Below are 25,126 nucleotides of genomic sequence, written 5' to 3'. Positions count from 1 at the left end.
ACTAACAGCACCAGCTCCCTGTCGAGGCAAGAGCGGGTGGGATCCTTGTACATGTATGTGGGGGATGGCCTTGGTCAAAAGGAGGGACCTCTCTCCTAGCAGTGGCGGGAGAGGGAGGTGGGAGATAGGAACTGCATGCCAGATGGCTTCTGGCTTCTCAAGGAAACAGGAGTTGAGAGCACTGACTGGGGACGTAAGGGGGCTGAGCCTGGTGGAGGGGCATCCGAAGTGTGGAAGAGCAGCTGTGTCGGAGGTGACAGGGCAAAGGCTTGGGGCAGTTTGGAGACTTGCCTTGCGATGTGGAGAAGTCTGGAACCACACATCAGTGCTCGTGCCAGTTGGCAGGTCGGAGATTTTTGCTTCCTTCATGAAAGCAGCCAGGGAGCAGGTGGGGAGGAAGCAGGTGGCAAAGTGACTCAGGTGTGGGGGCGGGCAGGGAGGAAGGGCTGGTGGGGGGGGACCCTGGGATGAGAGGTCAAGGAGGCTGCCCAAGTGGAGAGGTGTGGGCAGCGCAGACCAGGCTCTCCCCGCCCCAGCAGGTCCTGGCAGGACTGCCGGCAGACCTCTGCACAGAGACAAGCCCAGCGGCCTTGGGGAACAAGTTACTCTTGGAATCCCAGGGCCAGAGCACATTCTGAGAGAGCATACCTCCAGTCTTCTACTCATCTGTCCAACGCCTGCTCAGACTTCCTGGACAGGTGGGAGACAAGGGCTGGCCAGGGCCGGCCTGTCGACTGGCCTCGCGCGCGCCCTGCCCCTTTCGTCTATTTTTCACTGTTGTTGCTGTTCTGACTGTTCTTTATCTCTGTCCCTGAGTTTTGCTTGTATTCCTCGTCCCCCTCTTTCTTAGTGTCACTAAGATTTACCTCAGTTCAGTTCAGTTCAGTTCAGTCGCTCAGTCGTGTCTGACTCTTTGCGACCCCATGAGTCGCAGCACGCCAGGCCTCCCTGTTCATCACTCAAGTCCCTCCTAATGTCCATGGAACCTACTTGGATGATCGACTCCTGTTTCCTCTGACTTTCTCTGGCAGTCTCTGTCTGGATTGCTTGATGTTGCATTCAGATATTAGTATGCATATGCAAACCTTGCCTTCCTGGGGAGACTCAGGGCATTTGGGGGATTTGCCTTATGGTGCAAAGGGGTCTGAAAGCATACACCAGTGCTGACACACCTCTTTTTAAAATGAATTGGTTTTCGGCTGTGCTGGGTCTTCTTTGTTGCAGTGTGGGCTTTCTCTAGTTGCAGCAAGTGGGGGTCTACTCTCCCCTGAGGCGTGCAGGCTCTAGGGCACGCGGGCTTCAGGAGTTGGGGCTCGGGCTCAGTTGCTCCGTGGCACATGGGATCTTCCCAGACCAGGGATCGAATCTGTGTCCCCCGCATTGGCAGGTGGACTCTCATCCACTGGATCACCAGGGACGTCCCTGATACACCTCTTTGACTGGGGATCACATTTTCTACTTCTTTTGTACATTCTAAGGGGCCTCGGACGGTGTGTACTGGGGAGGCCCTTATTGCAATGAGTACCATGTGCCACTTGACAGAAGGATCTGTGACCGATGAGATCACGAGGAAAAAGAAAACTGAGAACTGTAGGAGGGGAGATTGGCAGCTCTCACGGTATAGACTAAGGAGCACTGATCCAGGAGTCAGAAGCCAGAGGCGGGACTTCCCGGTGGCTCAGTGACCGAGACTCCATGCTCCCAAAGCAGGGGGCCCTGGTCCAGTCCCTGGTCAGGGAACCAGATCCCACATGCCACTAAGAGTTCACGTGCCCCAGCTAAAGATTGCCCCATGCCACAGCTAAGACCTGGCACAGCCAAACAGACAAAAAAAAAAACACGTCAGGGGAGACACGGATCATGCTTCTAGCTTTGCCTCTTTAATATGTCGTGTGACCTAGGGCAGTCATGTGACCTCTCGGTCTTCTGAAATCCTACCCCTGTGTGACCCTCCGGGACAAGGGTACTGCCCTGCTACCCCTTCTCTGTAAAGGGGCTGATCTACCCCGAATAATTAAATTGTAACAGTGGCAAGAAGATGTTGAGTCACTGTGTTTCCAGAGGAGGCAGAAAAGAGAATGGGGAGGCCATACCCATCTCAGAGTTAAGCCTGCATCCCAGATCCTGGCTTCACCCGTTCCTAGTCAGTCATCTGGGCAGGCTGACGTTTCTTCACTTCAGTTTTCGCACCAGCAGAACGAGGCTAGCAGTTCTTGCCTGATGAGTTTGTGGTGGAGCGCCTGGCACACAGGAAAGCTCTGAGTTGATGGTAACCATGAGCTCTCATTAAAGTGTCTGTGCCTTCTGAAGGCCGGGTAGGAGGTACAAGGTGGTGGGGAAAGAGCTGCTCTACCTGGTAGGTAAGTTTCCTTCCAGCCTTCCAGTTTGGAAGTGCTGCTGACAAGGGCAGTGTGCTGGAATGCATGGCATTTTTGGAACCTTCTCAGAAGGAATGAGTGACAGACAGGAATCTACGGAGGGTGGTGAGGCTTGAGCCCAGTTGGCTGCACTCATACTCAGCTGCATCAGAGTCTGGCCTGAACAAGACTGCTCCTTCCCAGGCACTACTATACCTTTACTATCAAACAGTTGTGGTCCTTGTTCCTTCTGAGAAGTAGTCGAAATAACAGCAATAGCTACCACCTGTTGAATGCCTACTGTGTGCCAGGGTTTTTCCGTTCATTAGCTCATTCAATGAACACCATAACCCATTCTTTGTCATAAAACTGAAGCTTGCCGAAATTAACTTATCTGAATCACACAGCTGAGATTTGAACTGCAGTTTTATTTCACTCTAGGGCTGGTGTGATATATGCCTCAGCTATGCGGTTGTAGGCACATACCCGTTTTATAGATGAGGAAGCTGAGGCTCAGCGAAATGAAATAAATTACCCAAAATAGATGGCTGGGAAATGGTAGGGCCTGACATTGACCTTGGGGTACTATTGTTTCAGTACATGCATGTTCTCCATTAAGACTATATCTTCTGTTAAGATAGAGGCATCGGATTCATTTAACAGAAGGGGTAGCTCAGGAGCAGAGAGAGAAAAAGCAAAAGCTCATGGAAAGAGACTTGGCAGCGGAGGTGAAGCCCCTAGCGGCGGCAGAGAACTGGCAGAGGTGTCCCTGGAAGCAGGATGAGAACTGAGAGGTATTAGCTGTGGGTCCCCCAGCCCCACCCTTCTCCCTCGACATCTGCAAGAGCAATTAGAATGAAGTGAATGTCAGCGGTGTCCCTGAAGGATAGAGGCACCCAAAAGCAAACTGCCACCTGAGGCGAGCGTGGGAGGCCCTGGAGAATGCAGGGACATTTTACCCACCCCACGCCACCCGCACCCCGCACCCCCGCCCGCCACCCCCTTGAGGGCGTGGCATGTGCTGCTGCTGTGTAGAAGCACTTGCAAGAGCCATCTCCTTATTCCTTCCTTGTCACCGTCCTGAGTAAGTCTCCCGTCGTGAGTCCCTGCGGAAGTGGACAGGACAGAGGGCAATGTGACCCACGCCCCGCTCCTACAGACTCCTCTGAAGGGCTGAGGGTAGGCACGGACTAGAATGGAAAGTGCGGAGCAGGGCGGGGAACTGCCTCTTCTGCCCAAAGGTGGAGAAAGCTCACCTTCCTGGAGGAACAGAGGAACAAACAGAGGAAAGTAAGGGGGGGAAGAGGAAATAAGTAAAAGACACTGAGCCTCCCAGAGATATAGCAGCTAAGGTGGGGCCACCCACCTTCCCTCCCTGCGAAGCCAGGGCAATGTCCACACTCAGAGGATCAGGAAATCACGCTGCCCTGGAGAGAAGGTCTGAGTTAACCTATCAATCTGCTCATACAGAACCCTCCATGCCCATGTCACCTGTGCTTTAGAGGGTGGGCGGGAGCCCTCCTCCCTAGGGACCCGGAGGAGCTCACACCAGTGTCCCAATCAAGGCAGAGACAAAGCAAACACAGTGCAATCTCCCTTCCCTGCCTGGGGGGCGCTAATCAACCCTCTGTGCCCCAGTGTGGATAGGCACCCTCTGGTTCTTCTTTTTTTGAAACCACTCTCCTGTTTGGGGCAGAGTGGATGGCAGGTTTGCACTTGTCCTCTATCCCTACACATAATTGGTGGCAGCAGGCAAAGCTGTTTCACGGGGAGGGGTTTGCCAGGGGAGTGAAGGAGGGAGAGAGCCCTAGAGTGACGGGGCTGAAACGGACCTCAGAGATCATCTGACCCAAACGTTTGTGGCCTTCACTCCATTCCCATGTTCTGTGTGCTCCCATCCCAACCGCCATCTCTCATGCCATGCAGGGAATTCTCAAGGCCTCCTCCCCTAGGCTTCCTGCGGGCACTGTCTCCTTCCAACCACTGAGCTAACCCAGCCTCTTCTTTACAGTGACGACGCTGAGGTACGATTTGCCCAAAGGTAATCTTCATCCCAGGATAGAGCCAGGACAGGAAACCCAGATGCCTGAGTCTGCATCCTCCCACTTTTCCACTCAGTCCCTAGAGGAGGAACCCCTTCATTCTTCTCCCTGGGGGTTAAGGAAACCTCTGACAAAGCATAACTGTCACTCAAGCTGATATGGGCGCTGCCAGTGTGAAGGGTCTAAGAACTGAGTTATTTTCAGGGGGATGCTGAACATTATCCCTTCCTCCAGGGTACCCTGAAGACAGACTCTTTGAGGTTGGTCTGGGTCCCAAAGGTCTCTTTCCTCCAGAAGTTTGGCTCTGAAGCATAAGTGACTGCCTAGGGCCTGGCAGTCTTGTTCTGACCGAACAAAGCTCCACACTCCAGAAAAGCTCTCACCACTATCAAGAAGTCCTTCATCTTTCCCCTAGGATGGAAGGAGAGAAGAGGCAGCGCTGGTACATGCATCAGGTGGTGGTGTCCATGCTTCAGGGACACTGCGATATTGACACACTTTGCCCCTATTTCTTAAGATATCGTTTATCTTCCCTTTTCTGCCCCTGCAAGTTGGAAGGATGAAGGCTTAAGAATGTTCTTGTGAGGACCACATCTTGAAGGTGGGAGGGCAGGTTTGGAGGAGAGAGTTGCGCCTATTTTGGGGGTCTCTGTGTTTATACACATAGTCAGGTTTCTGCGGGTTAGCTTTTGCCCTGTGCTGAGCGCGAGAGTGTTTTTTACACATGAGTCCAGGTCTCTACGGGGAGAAGGCTGAGTGGGCTACCTCCGAGACAGTAACTGCAGGGCAGTCTGCCCCAGAGCTAGCACTTTCAGCTGGGGAAAGGCTAATTTCTTTTTGGTCCTCAATTAAAGTGGACTAGACACTAGGAATGGGAACTGAGTCCCGAGGGCGTGGGGGGTGTGGCGGAGGTGAGTTAGGAAGGCATTAACCCGGCCGCTGTCGGAGCCGCTCTCAGCTTTCCGAGGTCCTATGTGGCTGTGCCCCGCGTGTCGGGCTGTGTCTGCGGGCGTCCCGGAGTGCTGGTGCGATTCGGTCTGCCCTGGCCTCCCCGACACCCTTCTCTCTCTTTGTCTGCTCTGTAGGTGTGCGTGCAAACCTGCGTCGCATAGCCCTCGTCGCGTGCGAACGCGGGGGCGCACCCTGGCTCCCCCGCGCTTTCCGCCGGTAGACAGGACTAGCCGGAGCCCGGTGCTGTTTGGTCTGGAGCCGAGCGGGGCTTGCATTGATCCATTGATTGTGCGCGGTCTGCGCCTGACCTCCCTGCTCCCGGGGAAGCCGTCTCCATGGAGACCGGGCCCGCTCCCCCAGCGCCGGATTGTAAATTCCTGCAGGCAGCGGCCCGGCAGCCTGGGGAGGGGGCCGCCGCGCCCGGGCGCGCAGGGGGAGCGGCCGCTGCGCCGAGGCCCCATTTGAAAGAAAAAAGGGCACGGAAAAGGAGGTGGAGGAGGAGGAGGAGGGGGGAGGAGGAAGAAAACGAAAAGGAGCGAGGAGAGGAGGAGAAAGAGGAGGAGGAGGAGGAGAGAGGCGAAGAAAAAGAGACGGAGCCCGAGAGACGGAGAAAGAGCGAGAGAGGAAGAAAGAGAGGCAGAAAGGGCGTGTTTCTGGCGCTGCGTTTCTCCTCCCCTTTCCCAGGTCCCTCGCCGGGGCTCTGCGCGCTCTCCACGGCAGCTCTCTCCCGGAGGAGCTGGGAATTGGGTGGGATTGTACGGAGCAGCCCCGCCGCCGCCGCTAGCGGAGCTGGCCTTGGAGAGGGCGGGGGCTCCCCTCCGTCAGCGGCGCCGGGCGCCCCCAGCCCCGTCGCGCCCTCCTCCGCCTCGCTCTCCCGGGCGTCGCGCCGGGAGAAGCCGGTAGCACTGGGAGCCTCCCGCCGAGGGCGCCGCTGTCCGCGCCCCGCGCCCACAGACCCCGGCCCGGCCCCGGCCGGGCGCCCTCGCCCCTCTCCCCTTCGGCTCGCGGGGGCCCGGCCCGCTTCCGCCCTCCCTGGGCTGCGAGACCGGCCCCGGCCGCCCGGCCGCCCGTAGCTCCAGCCATGGGCTCGGGGCGCGTGCCCGGGCTCTGCCTGCTTGTCCTGCTGGTCCACGCCCGCGCCGCCCAGCACAGCAAAGCCGTGCAAGGTAAGGAAGGAGGGGCGCGCGGCCGCGGGGCCGCCGGGGTTTCAGGGTCCGAGGGCGGGGGCGCGATTTCCGAGGGGCAAGGCAGGTGCTGGGAAGCGTGCTCCCGTCAGGACCGGGCACCGTGCACCCACCCTCCTCGGCGGGGGACCTGGCCTCTGGGCACGACGCCCCGGGCGAAAGGCTGCAGGAGACAGGGGCAGCACGGATGAGTGAGAAGTTTGGGGAGCCCTGGGCAGAAGTGACCACGCGCCTCCGAATGCTGCCCGACTTCACTGCAACCCCAGCATCTTCCAAAGACTTCCTGCCCTCCAAAAGTATGAGAGAGAATCTTCTCTTCTCGCAAACATTGCCAGAAACTTAAGTTTTGGCCTGGAGAGACGGAAGGAATGAAAACTTTTTCAGCCATGTCATACATTTCTTCCCCTTGCCCCCAATTCTCCTCAAAGTTAGAAATTTCATAGTTGTCTTTTCAGAAAAAAAAATGTTAAGGAAAAATAGGATCTTTTATGGAAAACAAAACAAAACAAAAAAATCAACTTGTTTCCCTCTGGATGCAAGAGGGCTGAAGAAGTGAAGAAAATTTCTGTGATTCTGGCTCCCGGCAAGAATGTCGCATTTCTGCCTCTTTGGGGGAAATCTTTTTCGTCTTGCATGGCTTTCATTTCTTATCATAATATTTATTTATTAAGGCCTTGGGTTTCCAATTCCATTTAAATCCAGGTCAGAATTGCATTAAAATAACAAAGTAAAATTCCAGGCTGGGGAGCTCTGACAGATCCCTCTAGGAATTAGGGAGAGAGAGAGAGAGAGGCCCTCCCGCCCCCATCTCTGACCCCAGGCTCCTTGCCTGGTCAGTCCCAAGGCTGTGCTGGGAGAAACCAGGCTGGTGGGCTCCAGTTCTCTTGGGGACAGCCTCCCCTCCCCCTTGACCTCCTGCTGCACCCTTCCCCCATCGAGTCCTCACCCAGGAAGAGATTTACATGGACAAAAAGAAAATTCCTCCTAGCAAAGCTTCACGCAGGAGGATATGATTCTGCCTATTGTCCTAGGGGCTCCTTGAAGCCGGGCTGGGGTGTGGAGGTGGCTGGGCCAGAAGGGAAAGTTGAACTTGGGAGTCGGGCAAGCCTGAGTCTCTGGCAGTCAGGTTGCTGCATCCTGGAGCCTGAGCACTTGGCTCTTAGGCTGCTCTGGGTCCTGGATGGACTCCTGCTCCGTTAAAAGGAAGGTGCTGTATCAGTGCACCCTCTTCTCTCTAGCACTGCCTCTTCAACTACCCTCTCCCTCCTCCAACCTGTTCTTCAACAGAAACAAAACACGAGAGACCCTCTGCTGTCAAATACCAGACCCCATCCCTACCCCCTCCAAGCCCAAACTACCTCTCTTCCCTAGTCCTGGTTCCAGACAGCCCACTACCACTGCCACCCCCAGCCTGGGAACAGCCCTCCTTCCACTGTGGATTTGCTTGTGTTTTCATAAACAAAGCTGGCTTTTGTAGTGCATGCTGACTTACTCATAACATGGAATTAGCTAGGGAGTTTAGTCTGAAGGAAGGAACAGATTTCATGCAGTAATCTAGAGACAAGATAAGGGCCTCTTTCAAGTTGGAGCCAGTGTCTGTAGTGGCCTCATGAGACTGGAGCCAAAACGGGGAGCAAGCAGTATCCTCAAGGGGGTTCTTGGGGCAGATGGAGAGTCTGAGAAGGGACAGGTGCCCTCAAGCCAAGGCTTTCAAGCCTGGGAGATCAACTATCCTTCAGGGACAGAAGGACTCAGAATCTCTCCAAGGTTCTTTAGGGCTCCCGCTTTCATTTTATCCTGCTGCTGCTGCTACTGTGGGAAACGCAGCCAGAGTGGAGACCCCTGCCCTCAAGGGACTTACAGACTCTAGTGTTGCCCAGTGCTGAGCTCACGTCAGCCACACTTGCTCTGTCTGCACTGCAGTTAGCTTGGCATTGTCCTTCCTTCTGACCCCAGAGTCTAGCCAGGCATAGATTCTAAGCCAGTCACCTTTAACCCTACTATTCAGGACATTTGTCAACCTGGTCTGCTAGAGTTGCCTAACGACAGGTTTGCTGGGTTAGTGGAACATCTTTGGTCCCAGATCTGCACGCCAGTGTTGCAGGAAGGACAGTTACTGAGTGGGCAGGGCAGCCTTACCCATAGGCAGAACTGTGGCCATCCCTGGCTCTCAAACCTACCTCCAAGATCTCACCAGTGCCAGAAGGTGTGCCTTGAATGCCACATGCTTTCAAACGAAGCTCTAGTGGGTCTTTAAAATACAAATAACCTTGGCAAGTATCTTGTCAAGAGTTACTATAGCACTGGGGATAGCTGGGCCTCTGTCCCTATTCTTGAGAGATTCACCAGGGGGAGAGCCACAGTGGTGTGGACTGGAGAGGAGGGGAGAGACACAGAAGGGAGCCCTGAGTATACAGGTGAACGTGCGAGCGTGCGTGCGTGCGTGTGAGGTCTACCACCATTACCCACAGGTGACATAGTTGGGTGTATGTGTCTGCTGTGACTTTGTTGTTAGGCATGTATACAGATGTTTTGGTGTCTTTGAGAGCTGGTATGGATGAGTGGGTGGGTAAGCTTCTGTGACTAGGAATTGAGTGAGCATGAGGGTACATGGTTTTGAGTGTTTTTCAAGTGCCTGTCTGTGTATTTTAAAGTAGACAGACTGGATAACCAGGATAATTGTTAACTTAAAAGCATTAATTTGCTTTGCTTTTTTTTTTTTAAGGGGGGTGGTGTGCAGCAGTGGTTAAAAAAGACCTAATCCTTGCATGGGGCTCAGGTTACAGCTGAATGAAAAGGTCTCCTGGGGAAGACTTGTCCCCAGGGCGGCAGGGCGCGCCAGCCTGGACATTTAGTTTACCTGGTTGTTTTCTTTCCTCATTAGAGACAGAATTTTGATAAAGTCGTATATTTAGAGTTTGCAAGTAGCACCGTCCCTGGGACTGGGAGCGTTCATCTGGCAGCAAACAGTGTCTCTCTGTCTCGGTGCGTCTCTCCAGGTCTCTGTCTGGGTGTAAGTGTGTCTCTCTCTTTCTTCCCCCCACCCCTCTCTTCCTCTTTAATGTGGCTGTTTCCTCTCCTCCCTGCTTCCCTGGGCTCCTGTGGCTGGCTCTCACAGTGAGGGGACTGTTCCTCCTAGCCCCTCCCTCCAAAATACAAAATGAAAACTATAACCATGTCAGCGGGTGAGGGTGGCCCCGTGGGCCGCCGGCTGCTGCCCGGGCCCCAGCCAGGCCACGCGGGGGAGAAACAGGGAGTCCGCCCCAACCTTTGGAGCCTGATCGTCCCTTTAAGCCTGACCCCCACCCCTCATTTTTCCAGAGGGTGGAGAAGGGGGGTGGACTGCTTAGAAATTCCTCAGGAATCCCTTTGACCTCTCTTCTCTCAGTGACATGTCCCCTAGGGGGATGGGGAAAGCCCACAGCCAAGGGAGAACTTTTCCCCTTCCTACCTCTCATCTCCCAAGTCTCTGCTGGGTGGAGGGAGAGAGAGGGGACAAGAAGACACAGAAGCCAGAATCACTACAGGCGGAGGAAGAAAGTTATCAGCAACCCCTCAGTGAGATTGTTTCCTGAAACCTTCAGGAATCTGAGCGCATGAGAACCGGTTTGAGATGTGAATGGCTGGGGCCTGTTGTAAAAGGAGCCAGCCCTGGGTGTGAGTTTGAGAATGCGTGGTGTGCACTCACTAGGGTGTGTGAGCGTGCGTATGCATGACTCAGGGTGTGTGTGTGTGTGTGTGAGCGTGCGTGTGCATGACTCAGGGTGTGTGTGTGTGAGCGTGCGTGTGCATGACTCAGGGTGTGTGTGTGTGAGTGTGTGTGTGAGTGTGTGTGTGCGCGCGCGCCACTGCTCCGGTGAGAGGAAAAAGGAAGCAGGCAATGTGCGTTTTGTTTTCATTGGAGAAGTGAAGAAGTGGAATGGCTTGGTCCTGTGCCTTGAACTGGGTGTGGGGGAAGGGAGCAGATGGCTTCAGACCCTCCTGTGAAGATGGAGGTGAAGAGCTGCTGCCTGAACTCACCCCAGGCCCTGCCCCCGGCTCGGGTCCCCTCGTGTCGGGGTGTGGGCCTCCGTTGACGGCCCATACCCCTAGCACATGACCGCTAATAAGAAAGAGTCCCTGTCAGGGCTGGAAACTGCGGAGCTGCTCTGAGGCTGGCAGTGCCCGCAAGAGGCCCAGACCTGGGGACAGCTTCTTCGGGCTCAGCTATTAGACAGGAGTCTGGAAACAGAGGGACTGCCGATCCTTGTCGGGGGAAGTGATACAGCTGCCAACCCAGAGCTGTTTGAGGGGTGGGGGAGCTGGGTACCTGTGCTGGGAGGGAACATGGACCCTCTCCTTGCCCCCTTTGCCCCCTCTGTCACCAGACTGCCCATTCTGCTCATTTCATGCCCACGTACTGCCAACCCCACAAGGCATGGGGTGGGGACTATAACAGGTACCAGTGGGTTTAGGTCAATGCAGAGCCCGGGAATTGGGCCCTTTGAGGAGATAACTGAAATTTTCCTCCTCACATATAAAATGGATGAGAGTATCAGTAGGGTCCTTTTCATCTCTGAAAAGGTGCATAGGGACCCTATGCATCTCTTCAAAATACTTCCTGCTGGGGGGGGGGAATCCTTCCTGCTGACGGTAGAAGACACTGTAGCAAGCCCCTGTCCTGCAGCTGGGCCTCCCCAGGCTGAAACTCATGCCATTTTCTCCCGATTCCCACTTCACGGTTCCCTGCCAAGTCCAAGTCCTCCACCCATTTCCTGGGGCCCCATGGGCCTGCTAGTTCTTACTGTGTCCTTAAGTGGGGTATTTCCCCTTGGAAACAGTCCCTGCCGCACAAGTGTGGGCTTCTATGTGTGTAAGTGTGTGTGTCTCCAATAGCGTTGGGAAGTAGAGCTGAAATGTTTCTCTTCTGGGAACTGAAGACCAGCTAGGCAAGGCCCCACGGCCCCAGTCCTTGGTCCGCCACCCTGTACTCTCAGTTCCAAGACTAGCCCTCGCTGTGCTTCTCCAGCCTAGATGTCTCCCCTCTTCAGGCCACGGCACTGCTTTGTAGCTGCCACTGGGTTTGCGCTTTGGCTCTGCAGGTGGACGGACGCCCCTGAAATAGGGTACTGTGGCCCTCACGCTTCCCTGTGCTTTCCCTGTGGCTGGAACCAGGGCCCTGGAGAGCTGTGGGGTTGGGGTTTCAGAGCCCCGGGCCAGGGGCTGTCTGCATCTGGGAACAGACCTGGGCGGGACCCGCTGGGCTGGAGGGGAGATCCAAAACAAGGAAACAGATCTGAGGGGTCCCTGGAAGAAGGTGGGGTGTCAGGATATGTGGGCTTGGGAGGGGAGCGGGAAGAAGTGGGGTGCTTAAAGCGTAGACCCTGGGGAGCAGGTTTACAGAGAGGACGTTTTTACAAGTTTCTAATTATATTTGTTTGGAGTTTTCCTCCGGCGGTCTGAAGCTGTTAACAGCAGGAACCTGTATCCCTGGTGTTTGTTTTTGTTTCTAACCAGCTGCTTGGCCCAGTCTAGTGACTCCAAGGGCAGGAGACACCTGCCCACGGCCGCGTCTCCCACCCCTCCTCATGGCAATGCCGTCTGCGCCCACCACGGTGCAGCCCATGCCCTCTCTGCCCACACTCAGCCCTGCCCTCTTCCCGGCTGCTCCTGTGCCCCAAGCCGGGGAGGACCTGCACACCTACTGTCGACTCCCCCCAGGAGCATCCCAGTAACAGCTCCAGGCCATTCCGTGGTTCTGGAGTGGACGCTTGCTTCATGCTGAACCAAGTGCTGAGTTGGAATGGGTGGCGGGGGAGGTCACAGTGACAGCTAAGGCGTGCGTCTCTCCCTCATGTGTTTATAAAAGGCAGTGTGCAGTGCGAGAACACCAGACTGGGGGCCAGAAAACCTGGGTTTTCTGACACTGGCTGTTTTCTCTTCCCCAAGATATCATCTCTGGGCTTGTTTCTCATCTAGTCAGTGACAGACAGGACTGTTTGAGGATCACATGAAATGACCTAAGTGAAAGGCTTTTACTGGAATTAAACATCATCTGACATCATCATTTATCTTGTTATTTTCCACATCACTGTGAAGAGATAAGACTGGTCCTCATGAAGCAGGGACTCTGCCTGCTGCCTGACTCCCTGTCCAGTGTCCTGTCCTTTCCTCTCCACTCCCACTCCCTCTCCTCTACCCATTCTCTAAAGACCTCTGACTCAGGGTGGCGGGTTTGGTCCACACTGAAAGGGAGAACATTCTTGTCCATCTGGGGGCATATTCAAGTAAGCAAGGAGCTGGGTTGGGGATCAGACAGGACACTGTGAGGCTCAGCCCTGGGCCTCTCCAGCTGCCAAGCACCAACTGCTTTTCCTGGCTCTTCAGTTGAGCAGGCTAAGCTTGGATAAGAGGGAAGTGTACTTTTTAAAAAGAAGAAAGTGCTCTGTCCTCTCTGCCCGTGGGGTCATCTGTGTGGTTTCTGGGCTCTTTCCAGGCCTCCTCACCCCTGCCTGGGCTTTGTCCACGCCGAGGATGGGCCCAGGCTCTGGCTGCGGTCATATCCCAGTTCCAAATTGGGAAGACGGCCTGATAAGCCAGAGCTGGGGAGCCAGGCTCGCTCAGTTCCTGTAGCTGACCTAGAGGTGGAGCAGATGTGCACGCGTCGCAGGTCAGGGTATCGCGGGCGACACCTGGGCTCGCTCTACTTTGAGTGTTACTTGGACGTGGGAGGCAACATGGAGGAGCGGGTAAGAGAACTGACGAGGAGCAGCAGTGAAACCGTGGGCCCTGGTACCGTCGTTGGGTGTTAGCACGGCGGCTAGGGGACATCTGTCTAACAAGGATGCACTCAAGAGATATTTGAGAAGCCCCAGGTAACATCTGAGAACCCTGAGGTCCTGTGAAACCTGTAGGATTCCCTAGAAATCCTGTCTTAAATTTGTCGGTCCCCATCTCTTCTTACCTCAGCACAACCAAATAGATGCCTTTAAGTGGGTATCTTCCCTTCTCTGAGTTTCCTGTCTCCCTACCCTTAACTTAGGACTAAATTCCTTGGGATTGTCTTCTACCCAGAACAGTTGTAGGGTTACAGAGGAGAAAAGAAATGAATTTTTTCTCTATAGAAACATAGAAAAGATGCCAAAATATAGACCTCACCCACTCACCCACAACCGATCCATCTATCCATCCATCTACACATCTGTTTAGCAAACATTTACTAAGCGCTTTCAATACATTAGTTTGTCTTGTTCACTGCTGAATCCTAGCACCAGTGCTTGGCGTGTTACGAATGCTGTTTGTTGAATTGTTGCATGAATATGCTCAGCTCTGTTCTAGCTGCAGTACAGGTTTCAGAGATTCAGAAGCCATGGCCTCAGGGAGCTCACAGCTTCCTTTGGAAGATAATACACCGAAACTAAAAGTTAAACAATGGTATATGGTAGCATATAAGATGGAGAAGGCAATGGCAACCCACTCTTGTATCCTTGCCTGGAGAATCCCAGGGACGGGGGAGCCTGGTGGGCTGCCATCTATGGGGTTGCAGAGTCGGACACAACTGAAGTGACTTACTTAGCAGGAGCAGCAGCTGCATATAGGAGGTATCTGTACAAGACAGCAGTTGGTCAGAGGATGCAAGAACCTGATAGTAAAATCTCCAGAGTGAAGAGAAAGGATACATTAGAGAAGGCTACCACAGTCAAAAGGCGGCTTCCCAGCAGGGGCACCTGCACTGGGTCCTCAGTGATGGGTGAGGTTTGAAGGCATCTCCAGAGAGGAAAATAGAGGGTCGATGCAGACCTGGCACACATCTGGGGGTGTCCTGGCTGGGCAGGAAGAATGCCACAGCCATGTGAGCACGTGAGGGCATCATGCAAGCTGCCCTGGACCTTCTCACTGGGCCCAGTAAATTTGTCCACAACTACCCCCAGCCCCTCTGAGTGTAGTAAGGTAACCACGGTAGTAACCCAAAGGTGGAGTAGACTCTACCTACAGGCATCTGCTTATCTGCAGCCTGCATTCCTGCTCATTTCAGTGGTGGACCTGGGCAAAATTTTGAAGCAGACAAAGCATTTCCTTGAGGGTCCTCCTGCCTGCCTTTTAGGGTACACTTCCCCATCCTCAGAAGGGAATCTTAGGGCTGCCCGTGTCATAATACTTCACCTTTTCTAGTCTGCTCTAACCCTCGTATTCCCTGCCTCATCCCATCCCTCCTCCCTACATTTATCAGAATTTATGGAGTGCTCTGCTAGGTGCTGAAGCAAATCCAGAAGAGACGTCAGATGGTGCTAGGAAAAGCTGCTGCCGTTACAGACCTGTGCGTTCATGCCGGAAGGGTGAGACAGGGAAGTCTTGGCTTGTCTATGGTGTCTTTGCAGCCGCCACTCTCCCCTAATTCAGCTTGTGAGGCCAGCCCAGTGCTTGAAGTTGGGGTAAGGGCACAAAAGAATTGCCTTCACAAAGGACTGTGGAGGGCAGCTTTGTGCTTCCCAGCTGGCCTCCCACCCGCTTCGCCCCACTCCCGAACCAGCACAGGCAGAGCCGGCAGTGACGCAGATGCCCCCGGGGATATGTCTCTCCAGATCCCCTGCTCCATCACAGGTTCCCCTGGGGCCGCATCTCCCCACACCAGGCCTCCAATGGGGCTCTGATAAGGGGACTGGGGGAGAGGACAGGGGTTCAGAAAGGATACTATGGGGACGGTTGGAAAGAAGGAATAAAAATAACAAGGCTTTACTGAGCACTTACTGTATGCCTGCACTGCAGTACTAAGTACTTGCCAGGACTAACTCATTTGATGTTCCTGGTGGCCCCATAACCAGATGCTATATCATTATTCCCATCTACAGAGGAAGGAGCAGGTAAGTTCAGAGGCTGGCCCAGGATCACACAGACATGCATGCAGCTGGCATCTGAGCAGACACAGTCTCACTCCAGAACCCCCTTTCTCAAATACTCTGTCGTGCTGTTGCCCCTGGTCTCTTGCCGGCTTGGGCAAATAGTCCATCACATTATCTGAGTTGGGAAAGGAAGACAGACAGCGGTCCAGCCTCATCCTGGAGATCCCGATGCAGCTGGTCTAAGAGAGTAACCACATTTTCAAAAGGGGAACCCCAGGGTGCAGCCACTGGTCTAAACCAATCCCCACCCGACAGCATCCCCTGGTTTGTCAGGCCAGCTCATAAACACCTGCACCCTGAGAGAATGAACTAAGATGAGACTGTGCCCACGGGTGCTGAAGGGATCCCCGCAGGACAGGTTGTGAGTGGGCAGATGTCAGGGGAGGGAGCCTTGAAAGAATGGGCTGGCAAATGGAGACACTGGATATGATTTGGGGCCCTACTTCAGAACTCTGTTTTAGGACTGTTCTGCTGCAAAAGATTCCATCCAAATAGTTGAAGGGTCCCTTCCTCAGTCAGTAACCAGTCAAGTGAGGAGAGCTGAACATGCCGCACAAGATGAGTGAGCTGAGGCAAACCCAGTCTCCTCAGACCTGGGACTCACCTGGAATAGGGCTTACTAGGAAGAGCTTTTGGGAAGACAATTTTTGAGCTAGGTTTGGAAAGTTGGGAACAGTGAGTCTACAAGAAAAAAGAAAGGACTGCATCTCAAATGCAAAAAATGAGAAGTGCAAATGTGTGGAAAGGAACTGAAGCGTTTGGTGTTGGAGAGGGCAAGTTTCATGAGCCGAGAATGGGTGGGGGTGGTTGAAACGGCATAAAAAGCCCAACTGCCCGAAGGGTCTAAAGGCTCTTCCAGGAGGCCCGGGGTTTGCTGCAGTCAGCATCAGAACCCACTCTAGTACCTGCAAGCACTGGATCGGCAGCAGAGGAGAGAACCAGGAGCTGATGTGGACTGTTGAAAAGCCCCAGATGATTCAGAGACAGGCGGGTACCTCTAAGATGGCCCCAGAGGAGGAGCTTCCCGATGAGTATCCAAGGTACCCTGCTGGCTGTTGGGGAAGAGGGCTCAAAGCAGGATAACAGGATGGTTATTAGTCACTGGGATTGCCCTGTGCTCTGCACCTGCCTCTGAGACTCACAAGTTACCATAGTAGAGAGGGGAACTGACGAGAACATCTCAAACTTTGGATTCCATTTCAAGACTGGAATTAGTTGTTAAAAGATATTTTCCCCACCATGGGGGCACGTGCAACTAAATGCGGGGACAGAGAATAAGGATTTGGACCTCAGAGTGCCTTGTCTTTCTTCATGCATCTAACTACGCTTGAAATTTCCTTTCCCCTTCTAACACTTACCCAGCTTCCAAAACTCAAACTTGAGTCCCACTCCAAAGAGTTTTTTGGCCTACTTCAGTTCAGTTCAATTCAGTCGCTCAGTCGTGTCTGACTCTTTGCGACCCCATGAATTGCAACACACCAGGCCTCCCCGTCCATCACCAACTCCCAGAGTTCACTCGAACTCACTAGGCACAGGGTATTTCTCATTCAGAACTCCTAGAGCTGAATAAGGTTCCAATAGAACCCCCCGTGCTGTTGGAAACGTTCCGTACCTGTGCTGTCCACTAGGGTAGCCTTTAGCCACATATAGCTATTGAACATTTGGCCTGGGGCCAAACTTTACATTAATTTAAATTTAAAATACCCCCATGTACCTAGTCGGAGAAGGCAATGGCACCCCACTCCAGTACTCTTGCCTGGAAAATCCCATGGACGGAGGAGCCTGGTAGGCTGCAGTCCATGGGGTCGCTAAGAGTCGGGCACGACTGAGTGACTTCACTTTCACCTTTCACTTTCATGCACTGGAGAAGGAAATGGCAACCCACTCCAGTGTTCTTGCCTGGAGAATCCCAGGGACAGAGGAGCCTAGTAGGCTGCCGTCTGTGGGGTCGCACAGAGTTGGACACGACTGAAGCGACTCAGCATCAGCAGCAGCATGTACCTAGTGGCCACTATCTAAGACAGTATAGTCTTAGAGCACCTATTGTCTGAACCAATGATTTTATACTTATCATCTCAAGCTTCCATGTATTAGGAACCTAATATTTACTAAATACTTTATTAGGTACTTTATACAAATTATCTCATCAACTGTTCACAGCCTCTTATGAGAAGGCAGCCCTACATTAAAGATGAAGAAATAAGAGAATCGGAAAACCCTATTGAGTGACAGAGCTGAATTTGAATTTGAGACTGAACTAACTCCAGAGTTTAGGCTCTTTCTACGATAGGGTGTTTCTTAGTACCACTTTGTCTTCATCAGTTGGACAGACTGATTCTCCATGCAGCTTCTTACTGTCTACAGAGGTCCCTCTTGCCCTCTCCCATGAACTAGAATCCTGTGCCCCCCTCCTCTCCATCCATTCACTTTGGGGTAACTTCCTAGGATGGACCAGCAGGCAGACATCATCACTGCAGAGCCTGAGGGAGGTGAAGAAAAAATAAATGTGAATTATAGCAATTAAATCACTGGGCATGGTGGGCTTTGCAGAGGGGGTCAAAGAGAGTTGGAGGATAGAATGCAGAGCTGAACAGAAGCCCAGAAGACTTGAGGCAGGTGTTTGAGAGCACTCTTCCAAATTTCAGTTCTCTTCTTAGCCCTAGGAAGCCTCAGTCCCTGCCCCTGAAGTACTTGAAATAAAAGATAACAGATAAACTGTTTCAAGCTAGGACTCATGGGTGTCTATACATTGGAGCAATTACTGGTCCATTCATTCATTCAGTGAAAAATATATCAAGCACCTTAAGGATTTAGATTCAGTAGGTCAGCAATCGAGCCTGAGAATCTGCATTTGAACAGAAGCTAAGCAATTCTGTGGCCCACAGATCACACTTGGAAGTTATGATCATTTTCTGCAAGTAAACGAAAAAACGTTTTCTTTTTCTTGCAGGTTGCTATGCTATCCTGGGTTTTCCCAGTTCACAGCTGGAAGTGGTCTCTACCTCTTCTGATCTTCTCTGTAGTGGAGATTCTCAAGCCTGGCTGCATGTTAGACTCCCCTGGGTAGTTTTAGAAGCCTACTGATGCCCACGTTTCAGCCCAGACCAGCTGACCAGCATTCTGGGGGTGGCACTTGGGCATCTCCTAGGGGAGCTGACTCTGATATGCAGCCACGGTTGAGGACCCCCTTTTTTTATTCTAATGCCCTCACGGCACCCAAACATATCCTGCTTCATGTTACTCGTGTTTCTCCTCTTGGCTGGGCTGAGTCATCTCTGAACCGCCACAGCCCCAGTTATAAAGCATTTCAGCTGAAACAAACACTTCCCCCTATTTCAGTTCAGCTTTATGGGCATCATAACATTGCCCCAGAAGCTGCAGTCTTTTGCCCAAAGGTGATAAATTATTCTCTTTCCTGTGTCCTTTCTGAGCATCATCTTTTTCTGCCAGGTCTTGGGTGGCCCCTTCTTCAGTGTAGCTCTTGTGAGTAGAGCGAGGTGCACCTGGGGTTAGATGAAAGCACTCAGGGTGGTGGGATGGATGGGCCTGGATGAGTCAGCTGGGGAGCTGCAAAGACTGCACTTATCAGGCTTTGGGTTGCTGGTGCCAGCCCCTGCCAGCTCCTAGTCCCTCCACTGTTGACAGCACAGGGGCCTCGGCAAATCTTCCGGGATGGAGCTTCTTTCCTTTAAAGATTCTTGGCGCCATGGTGGGCAAGTGGGAGCAGGCCTGGTCTCAAACAGAACTGTGAGGCAGAGGAAGATTCCTCAGATGCCCCGTCTCCCTTTCTTCCTCCTTTAATTACCAGCAGTCACTGGACAGTGCCACTTGCCCAGAGGCCACTGTCCTCGTGCCTTTCTCTTCCCCTCCCTCTAAGCCTGCTCCTCAGAAAGGTAAACTAATTCACCCTAGGTTGAAAGTTTCTAATCAAGTTAAGTGTGCTACCTACCCAGTCCAAGGGTTTTTTGTTTTTAAATCAAAGAGTAGTGTTTCAAATGATGGAATTTCAGCTGTCATTGTGGATTAAGTATTTTTGAGGGGAGTGGGGGTTCTTTCTGAATTCCTGAAATTACAGGGTCAGCCCACTCTGAAATCAGAGAGGTGTGGGAAGCCACCTGCTTCTGGAGGGGTTGCTATCTGTTGTAGAGGAGACGGGATTTTGCCCCGAGGAACCACCTTCAAGATACCCCTTGGGAGGCACCAAGAGAGGGTCTCACACGTCCCTTCTGCCCCTGCCAGATGTGGACGAGTGTGTGGAAGGGACTGACAACTGCCACATCGATGCCATCTGCCAGAACACCCCACGATCGTACAAGTGCATCTGCAAGTCTGGCTACACGGGGGACGGTAAACACTGCAAAGGTGAGGCTGGGAGGGCACCTGGAGAAGGGAGAGCTGCCAAAGGGGGAAACCGTGCCCCCGTCTTCAGCTGGCCACGCTGTGCATGAAGCCCTGCACTCCCTGCTGGCGTGGGGACGGGACTAGAGGAAAGCAGCTCCTTCCCAGAGAGGGTATTGTTTTCTAATTTGCACAAAGACACCATATATACACACTCAGGCCCAGGTGGGAACAGTTCACAGCCATACAACCTGACTGGGTGAGGGGATCAGGATCACGGGACTAAGGCCTCAGGTTCCCTGCTATTGGAACCTCTGTCTTTAGACTCTTACACCATGCCCCAAAAGTTTGAGAACAGACAATTTACCCTAGGGCAAATTCATACTATAAACAAACACATCTCCTCATAATTAAAGCAATGCAAATTAAAGCAGTCTTGAGATGTTATTTTAAATTTATGACCTTCTGTGTTGGTTAAGACTTCAATAGACAAGGTATACTCATTAATTCCCGGTGACATTATAAATTGAAAAGTGATTTTGTCATACCTAGCAGGAATCTTGAAGTCATTTATACCCTCCAACTCAGGAATTTCATGGTTAGGAACTTATTTAAAGGAAACTCAAAGAAACAATATATGAGAGAAGATGTTTTTGATGCATTTATGAGAGAAAAATAAATGGAAGGAATCTAACAATAGAAAAAAGGGATTAATAAATTATGATGTAGCAACATAATGGAATATTTTGCAACCATATACAGTGATAATTGGAAAGATCTGATGGAAGTGTAAAAATGTTTATGACTGAAGTTTAGATGCAAATAGCTAAATGCAAAATGGTTTGCAGGCTATGAGAGTAACTATGGAAACAGAGATACACACAAGCACACACACATACACAGAGGTTTTATATTTTTTAAAAAACCACCATAAAGCTGAGCCCAGGGACAGATGGTCAGGGGCATGCAGGTGGGTCCAGCTGCCTCAACTATTTGCCCACAGATGTGGATGAGTGCGAACGGGAGGATAATGCAGGTTGTGTGCACGACTGTGTCAACATCCCTGGCAATTACCGATGCACCTGCTATGATGGATTCCACCTGGCACATGACGGACACAACTGTCTGGGTGAGCGAGGGTTGAAGGGATGTGGGCAGGGGATGTCTTGTGGAGAAGGAGATGTTTTCAGCATTTCCCATTCTCAGGCATGGAGAGGAAAAGTAAACGAAAAGCTGCATTCCCACAAAATAGAAAACAAGGTCAACCTCCCCTTTGAGACAAGATGCTGAGGATGAAAAAATCCTTCTGAATGAAAAACATTAAAGAGATGCTGCTATAAAGTGTTCTCAGGGGAAGGGCCAGGAGATGACAATAGTGGGCTTAGTCACAGCGGGTGGAGCATGGTGGGAAGGTGGTTTGGCTCTAGACAGATCCTGGCCCTGCTGCTTACTCGCCGTGCAGACTTGGGCAACAGGGAAGGTGATAACCACCCAAAGGGCTGCAGTGTGATGACACAATGTGTGTACAGAGCCCTGTACCCTCCTTAGGACATTGGTAAGTGCTCAGAAAACAGGAGGAATGCCATTGATGATGGTGCTTCCCTAAACTTAGGGTTAGGGTTCCAAGTCTTATTAACCTTTAGCTTTTAGGGGAACCCTATATAAGTCATCCATGCCCTGGGCCTCAGTTTCTCCACTGCAAATTGTAGGAAAGAACTTGGCTAGAGTCACAAAATCACCAGGTTGGACTAGAAGGGAGCAAACAGAAGGACGGAATGTAGGACAGGCTAAGAGGAGGAGGACAGGGATGGGGAGAAGTCAGGGGCGTAGGAGACGGGACGGGAACAAGGCAAAGCCAAGGACTCCTTGGCTTTTCCTCCAGGTGCCCTCCTCAGTCAGGAGCCTGCGAGGCCTGGGCCCCTCTGCCCTTGGCCAGAGTGAAGCACAGGGTCTCAGGGCTCAGCAGAGAGGAGCGGAAGAGAAGGCCCTAAGGAGTCGGATGCCTTTGGAGCTAGACTGGCCCATTTGGGTCCCTCTCCGATGCCTCCTGCACCAAGGAAAACGGAGAAGGACTGTGAACTTGGGAGGGTAGTAAGGCGCATGAGATGGAGTCAGGGCACTGAAGCGGGAGCCCCGGGATGAGCCTGGGGATGGTGATTTGGGGTTGGTAATTAGGGTGTGGCCTGGCAGCTCTTTCCCCATCCCTCTCCGCCAAGCTACCAGACTTTGTTTTGTTAAACCAAAATAGGAGAAAGGCTAGGGAATGTGGCAGCAAGCCCAGGCATGGGAGAAAGGGAGGAAGGACAGGGCCATGGTCCTTCCACAGAAATGGTCCCTGCCCCGCAGTGAGTTGAGGCTCACTACCTTTCCCCACCCGGCCCCTCCAACCTCAGCACCGTTGCCAGAACTCTCCCCGCACACAGAGCCCTGAGTCCCTGGCTGCTCGTCACAACCAGCTGCTCACAGGTCTTGCCCCTGACCAACCTCCATCCTTGTCTTCATCTCTGCTCCTCTCGCTCTGCCTCCTTTCCTGATCTCCTCTGCCTTCAGACCCAGTTTCAACAGGTGAGGGAAAGAGAGGCACATCCTCCCTGAGTGAGCCATTCTCGCATGTTCCCTCCCCACTCGCTTCCCTGAGCCTGGCGGTGCGATGTGAGAACCACCTGGCTTCCGGCTGGGTGCTGGGTTTCAGGGAAGGCCCGGCTGTGCCCGCAGCCTCACCACCCGCCTGTCCTGCGCAGATGTGGACGAGTGTGCCGAGGGCAACGGCGGCTGTCAGCAAAGCTGTGTCAACATGATGGGCAGCTACGAGTGCCACTGCCGGGAGGGCTTCTTCCTCAGCGACAACCAGCACACCTGCATCCAGCGGCCGGAAGGTCAGCCTCTGGCCGCGGGGGCCGGCCCCGAAGGCCCGCGCTTCTCTCTCCGTCTGCTCAGGAGCCCTCCGTCAGTCCCCTCAGGTCTACCCTCTGCTGCTCCTTTTGTCCCTGAACCCAGTCATATCCTGAGGGTTCCATGGACAGATACTCTGGTAGAGTGAAGTCTGGGAGAATTCATCTGGGGCTGGGGGTCACGGTGGGATAGAGGCTACCCTGGGACATCCTCTGTGTCCAGATCTAAGGTGGGTTTGCTCCTCACTGTAGAGCATTGACCAGAAAGTTCACTTGGGCTTTTCCATAAGATGCTACAGAAAGACCCGAATGAACTTTTTTGCCAAGCCCAATAGATGGCCGAACCCTAAACCAAGGTCACCTGGCCTCACCTGTGCCTCATTCCTCGGGTTGGACTGTGCACGTGTTGTCTGTTTCTGTGACTCCACCCTCACCTCCCTGCCCACCCCCAAGGGCAAAGACTAAGCCTAATTCATCTCTGTATCCCCAAAACCTAATATACTGCCCTGCTTGTAGTAGGAGCTTAATAAATATTTGTTGAATAAAATGTATAATAATGACCCATGCCAATTACTCTTCACTCACATGATAGATGTTATTTATCTTTTCCCAGTTTGACTGTAAACTCTTTGAGAAAAGAGATCATGTCATATTTTTCTGGGTCCCTTCTACACCTACCCAGTATAAGCACAGTGCTGGGCAACTATTAGACACTGTTTTTAGTTGCTTGATGGAGAGGGTGATCATGTAGAGTTTAGGGGGCCTGGATGTATCATTCAGAATAGCTATGAGCTCTGCTCATTAGCACCGGCTCGGTGGCCAGGACAGGGGGCCTGTGATGGGGAGAGTCAGTCTCTGTACTGCAGCCTCCGTGAAACTGTCCCAATTCCCGAGGCTCATGGCTTCCCTTCTAGTCTCTCTTCCTCTAGGTGCCCAGGAGCACAGCACATTCACCTGCCCTCCTCTTCCCTTTTAGAAGGAATGAACTGCATGAACAAGAACCATGGCTGTGCTCACATTTGCCGGGAGACACCCAAAGGGGGTATTGCCTGTGAATGCCGCCCTGGCTTCGAGCTCACCAAGAACCAACGGGACTGTAAATGTGAGATGACTGGGATGGCAGTGGGGGAGGAGGGGCGTGGGGCCTCAGCAGCAGGAGTGGGGAGAGACGGGTGCGCGGGAGAGGCAGCTAGCTTCGAGGGCCAGATTCTGCGTTACAGAGAGCCGGAGTGCCCAGGGGAGGCAAGCTGACAGGCCTCCTGCCCTCTCTGCACAGTGACGTGCAACTATGGCAACGGTGGCTGCCAGCACACGTGCGATGACACGGAGCAGGGTCCCCGGTGCGGCTGCCACGTCAAGTTTGTGCTCCACACCGACGGGAAGACGTGCATCGGTGGGTGAGGCCAGTGGAGAACTCAGTCCACTTGCGATGGGGGCAGGGGTGAGGGCCCCGGGGAACCAGGGGAGGGGGAGCACCGAGGTGGGGCTCAGGTGCTGAGCACAGGAGCACTGGGGAGTGGGCTGAAGCCCCCAGACGGTGGCAGGTCTAGTGAGAGTGAAGGGCTCACCCAACCTTCCTCCTCTCCCACCCCTTGGTTCTGCACCACTCCGGCCCCTACCCCCACCCCAGGAGCCTCACCATCCTCTTAATGCAGGATGAAGTGTTGACAGGTTGGGAACTATCAGCTGAGGTGCTTGCTTGACCCCAGGCTGTGGTCAAGAAGGAGGAGAAAAGATGGGGCAGTTGGTGAATTAAGCCTGACCAGAGGCCCTAGTTGAGTAGTGTGGTGAGATGCGAGCTGTCACAGCCCACTCTCCACACTCAAGGGTGGGACAGAGTGCCCTTTCCTGGGATAAGTGGGGTTGCCTGGCTCCAGTATCTTCCTCTTTCTTCTGTCCCTCCTTGCTCTCCTCCTTCAAATCTCCTTTCCAGTCCTTCCCCCTAGGCCCCCATGTTCTCCTCTCTCCTCCATATTCCAGTGGAGCTCTGCCTGGGGTCCTCCCATTTCTTCCCCAACTCTAGAATCCCACCCTCTCACCCTTACTTGGTCTTCTTAATACCTGGGCCCCTTTTCCTGAATCCCTAGGCCTTACCTCACATATCTTTAGGTCCATAGATGAGTTCAGTTCTTTGATTCCTAATTCCCTAAATCTTCAGGGGTTTTGTGTGTGTGTGTGTGTGTGTGTGTGTGTGAAGGTCAGTTACAGAATGCTGAGAAAGATGATGGGACAAGGTGTTCCCTTGGCAAAGTGGAAATGAAAGTAGAGTCTGGGCAGGGGAAAGGCTGTGTCTTGGGCCGGGCAGAGGCAAGCTTGTCCTGTGGGCATGCGTGTTTATGAATGGCCATTCATCTCATGGGCTGCAACATGCTAGGGATGGGAAGGTGTGAACACAGTCATTTGGTGTGTTTATCAGAGACAAGACATTCTGTTTCAGAACCAGACTGTCTCCCAACTCACTCCAGAAACCCCTCTGTCTCTGCA

At 53.0% G+C, this 25,126-nt stretch overlaps 1 protein-coding gene and 1 long non-coding RNA gene across 3 annotated transcripts in view; one reads left to right on the top strand and one right to left on the bottom strand.

The window, feature by feature from the left end:
• LOC106503482 overlaps nucleotides 1-25,126 on the bottom strand; it is an 88,957-nt gene that overhangs the window by 35,419 nt on the left and 28,412 nt on the right. The gene's annotated exons all lie outside the window — the stretch shown is intronic.
• The window catches only part of SCUBE3 (signal peptide, CUB domain and EGF like domain containing 3), a 33,521-nt gene continuing 14,316 nt past the window's right edge, over nucleotides 5,922-25,126 (top strand). For both annotated transcript variants that reach the window (XM_018038777.1, XM_018038776.1), the window contains exons 1-6: nucleotides 5,922-6,516; nucleotides 19,653-19,775; nucleotides 20,755-20,880; nucleotides 22,493-22,627; nucleotides 23,619-23,744; nucleotides 23,919-24,035. In XM_018038777.1, coding sequence (XP_017894266.1) covers nucleotides 6,432-6,516; nucleotides 19,653-19,775; nucleotides 20,755-20,880; nucleotides 22,493-22,627; nucleotides 23,619-23,744; nucleotides 23,919-24,035 — 712 coding nt within the window. In that variant the 5' untranslated portion in view covers nucleotides 5,922-6,431. The remainder of the gene's footprint in view (nucleotides 6,517-19,652; nucleotides 19,776-20,754; nucleotides 20,881-22,492; nucleotides 22,628-23,618; nucleotides 23,745-23,918; nucleotides 24,036-25,126) is intronic.

The sequence above is a fragment of the Capra hircus genome, chromosome 23 (assembly GCF_001704415.2).
Source record: "Capra hircus breed San Clemente chromosome 23, ASM170441v1, whole genome shotgun sequence".
Taxonomy (NCBI): Eukaryota; Metazoa; Chordata; class Mammalia; order Artiodactyla; family Bovidae; genus Capra; species Capra hircus.
Note: the sequence above shows the minus strand (reverse complement) of the source record. Positions and strands in the feature narration are given on the sequence as shown.